At 42.1% G+C, this 3883-nt stretch overlaps 1 protein-coding gene across 1 annotated transcript; it reads left to right on the forward strand.

Annotated features, from left to right (window-relative positions):
* Nucleotides 1-996: 996 nt before the first annotated feature.
* On the forward strand, nt 997-2800 carry HEBP2 (heme binding protein 2; the record flags this gene model as incomplete). The annotated part of the gene is made up of 4 exons (XM_080348657.1): nt 997-1071; nt 1417-1552; nt 1779-1944; nt 2626-2800. The coding sequence occupies 4 exons, from the start codon at nt 997-999 to the stop codon at nt 2798-2800; spliced, it is 552 nt and encodes a 183-aa protein (XP_080204783.1).
* Nucleotides 2801-3883: the final 1083 nt, after the last annotated feature.

Below are 3883 nucleotides of genomic sequence, written 5' to 3' on the forward strand. Positions count from 1 at the left end.
GCAGCCGCTTTTTGTGTGGGCAGCTATAGACAGTTGAGGAGAAACGAAAAATAACCTCAAAGTTTGTTCTGTTACCCAAGAAACAATTAAGTTATACTCTGACAATGTATCACCATCTACAAATCAAGACAACTGCTCAATTAACTACATGCTGTCCTTGCAATATAAAGTACAAACGGCATTGTAATATAATAGATAAAAGAGACTTTCTGGGGATGTAGGTCTACAATCTACCTCCTAATGACAAAAATCATAAACGAAGGCGCCTAGAATCTCAAGACTTTTAACCAGATGTGATAATTACAATAGCAATTTTCATTTTTTTTCGCTTGATTTCGGGACAGCGAGAGGAAGTGGAATGTTCCCATGTTTTTGGCTTCCTCCTTCCATGTGAAGGCTACCTAGGAAAGTGGCTACACATTCAAAAATACAGAATATCTCATCTATTCACAGGCCTCTGGGGCTAAAGGCCTTTAAGAAAGGTATCTGCTATTATGAGGCCCAATAAAGGTATGAGCACAGTCAATGACAGAGTGTCCATCAACACAAATACCTTTTCATTGAGGCGCAAATTGGCTGAAGTCCTCAAGTCCTTTTTACTTACACATTTCCACACAACTCCCACTTGCAGGACCTCAATCTTCTGTTTTTCAGCCAGAAAATGCCTTCATTTCACCGAGAAGCAAAGGCAGCTTGGTGCTTCTTGGGTCTTCGTTCTCTCCTTCAAGGGTTTAAAGGATTTCAGCCCTGGTTGTTGAATCATTGGGGATAAGCAGTGGAATCCCGGTCTTTCACAACTTGAGACAACTGCTTTTTAGAAATCACCAGCCTTTTCCCTTAACTTTTCTAGTCACTTCTCAGGAAGTGTTAAAAGGTTTGAGACCAGAGGCTGAGGAAAAGCTATTTGACATCAGGCAGAAAAGCCCCAGCGCTGTCTTCTACCCCGTTTACACTGCACTGATTGAAGAGAGACCCGTGTCTTTCAGCTCCGGCAAGATGATCAAATCCTTCAAGCAAACATTTCTGTCCCTGGATCTGCAGTCCCCTCGCTGGAGCTCAGTGGAGACGACGGTAAGTGCTAAAATCAAGAGGAAGGGAGCTCTGTGGAGCTGAGCTAGAGCTGGGATTCTCAGCCTGATCAATTCTGGGAAGCATTACTATAGACACTGTTCACACGTAGTTGCAAAGCGGGAGAGCAACACCTATTTGTAAGCTTTGAGGAGCTCAGCCTAAGGGAGAACAGCATAGTTTTACAAGGGAGGAATCAAATAGTTTGAAGTCAGGGGCATGCCTAGAGTATGCAAAGAGCGTTATCTTGCTGCAACAATGTTTTCATTATTTTGAAAAAAATAGCTATTAATTTACATAACCTTCTATACTAATCTCATGGTCACTGCGACTTTTGCTACCTTTCAGGCGAAGGATTATGAACTGCGTCAGTACGAGACGGCCAAGTGGGTCAGCACAGTCATTCAGGGAGAGACCCAGAAGGAGGCGATGCGCCAGGGCTTCTGGAAACTCTTCCACTACATCCAAGGGAAGAACGAAAAAGGTACAACGTGCAGGTTTTGAACTGCAAGAAGCACAAATGGGAGATTAAGCTGAATAGCATAAGAGAGTAGATGAGCTGTAGGACAATCTTGTGCCTCCGTTAGGCCATTCTACCCGTGAGGCTGCTTTGGTATCTGATTTTAGGATACTTCTGCACCACCCTTCGCAGCAGCACCCAGGCACTGTCTTTCCTTGCCACTCAAGACAACTTGTTTCCTCTCCTCTAGAAATGAAGATTGATATGACTGTACCAGTGACATGTCTGATAAAATCTGGCTGCGCAGACTTCAAGATCTCTTTCTTTGTGCCTTTTGAACATCAGGACTCCCCACCACAGCCGACCGACTCAGATGTGTTTATCGAGGAGCGCAAGGCAGCAGCTGTCTTTGTGCGGTAAGCAGCACCAGCGCAGCTGACTAACAAAGGCTGCTACTGAAATGGCTTCATCTATTAAGTCTGGACTATTCTTTCTTACAGTTGTGGATATATCCTGCTGTTCAGAGCCTTCACTGGCAAAAACCTGACCATTTAAAACTCTTTCTTAAGTGTCCTAAGAACGAAGAGAAATGACCAAGTTTAGAAACACTGATTATTTAGCAGACTCTTCACTATTGCATTGAGTGGGTTTTTATAGAAACACAGTCTACAGAATCCTCTGCTCTTGGGCACAGTCTGTGCTACAGAACATCTAAATTACTCTTCCAGCCCCCTTTATTTATAATCCCAAATACCCACAAAACCTGCAAGGCTGTTATTTATTACAGGAAAAGCACATGAAGCTACGCTTCCCCCCTCTGCATGTACTAACGTCACAGGTAACAATCTGTGTCAGCTAATGCTCTGAGCATTGCCAGCAACTTAAGTTTTGTCGTTTTTTTAAATCCTACCTTTTAAAACAGCACAAATAACCACACGCCCCCTGACATCTAGCTCTGCACCATTTACCTACTAACTACAAACTGCATCAGGAGTGCTCAAACACCACATGCTTTGCAAGCCTGAAGTTTCCTTCTGTGAAAATAAGCAAGGAGGGGCATGAACTCTTTAACAAAACAACCTTTTCACTTCTACCAGGTCCTTTGGTGGATTTGCCTCCCCAGAGAAATATGCTGATGAAGCTGAAGTCTTGGCCAGAACCTTAAGAAACAGAGGCCAACCATTCCATGAAGACTTCTTCTATACTGCAGGCTATGACAGCCCCTTCAAGCTCTTCAACAGGCACAATGAAGTGTGGTATTTTAAAAAGTAGTATGGTGGGCAGGGTGGAATATTAGGAGGCTACTAATCAGCTCTGGATGAAAACAGACCTTATTAATGGCTTTTGCTTTAGTGCAGAAGAGATTTAATGTGCACATGGACACAGCATGATGTCTAATTTATTTTCTCTAGGATGAAATACTTTTGTGGCTAAAAAATATTTCAGCTCTTTCTACAAGATGTCATTTAAATTAGATTGCACCAGCACGAGTGGGAGGGAGATATGACAAACCTATTCCTCTTATTGAAAGCTCCTAGGAAACACTAATAACCTGAAAATATTTCTACAGAACAGTTTGGACATCTAGTTCTACTTCTCATTAGAAGTGCTACAGCAATAGCTCAAGTCTTATGGAGAACGACTTCTTCATAGAGCTAACTTTGCCATATTGATATCACTCCTGAGACAACAAAGAGATGGGGGAAATTAAATTTTTTAAAGAAATCAACCATGAATGAGTTTTGGACAGCAGTAATACCTTAGCAGGCCCTAGTGCCTCATATGCAGTAACATTATCTTTTTCAATAGCATTATTTAAATCCCCCACCTCTACATGCATTTCTCCTCCCGGGGGCTGACCACTGTCTTGCTCCAGACTCATGCCCAGTGACCAGATTAAACTAAGAGTTCAGTAGAAAAGGGTTAACAACGTCCAACCTGTAAACTTATTCTACACACATCATCTGCACCAGAACATGTAATACCAGACTTACTGGTGGCCTGTCATTTAGGAGCAAACACACAAGTAGTGTTTAGCTCTCACCTACAAAATACTAAAGACTTGTTCAATTATTTAGCTTTGTCCAAATCTTGGTATTGTGAGGTCAGCTGCAGTCCAACACCCAAGTTAGAAGACACTTGCAGGACTAGCATTTAAACTAGTTTAGACCCTGCTCTAAATCAAGCATTTGAAGCTTTTATCAAGTAGCCTAGAGCTGTTTTACAGCAAGCTGTTCAAGTCAGAAAATAGTTCACAACAACAGGTAGAGTTTACAAATTTTTATTGGTTCCAATCAGTATCAGGCAAACATTACCGGTGTGGTAAAAACCCCTTTGCTTTTTAATGCTGTTCAT

Source organism: Nesoenas mayeri, assembly GCF_963082525.1.
Source record: "Nesoenas mayeri genome assembly, chromosome: 8".
In the NCBI taxonomy this organism is placed as follows: Eukaryota; Metazoa; Chordata; class Aves; order Columbiformes; family Columbidae; genus Nesoenas; species Nesoenas mayeri.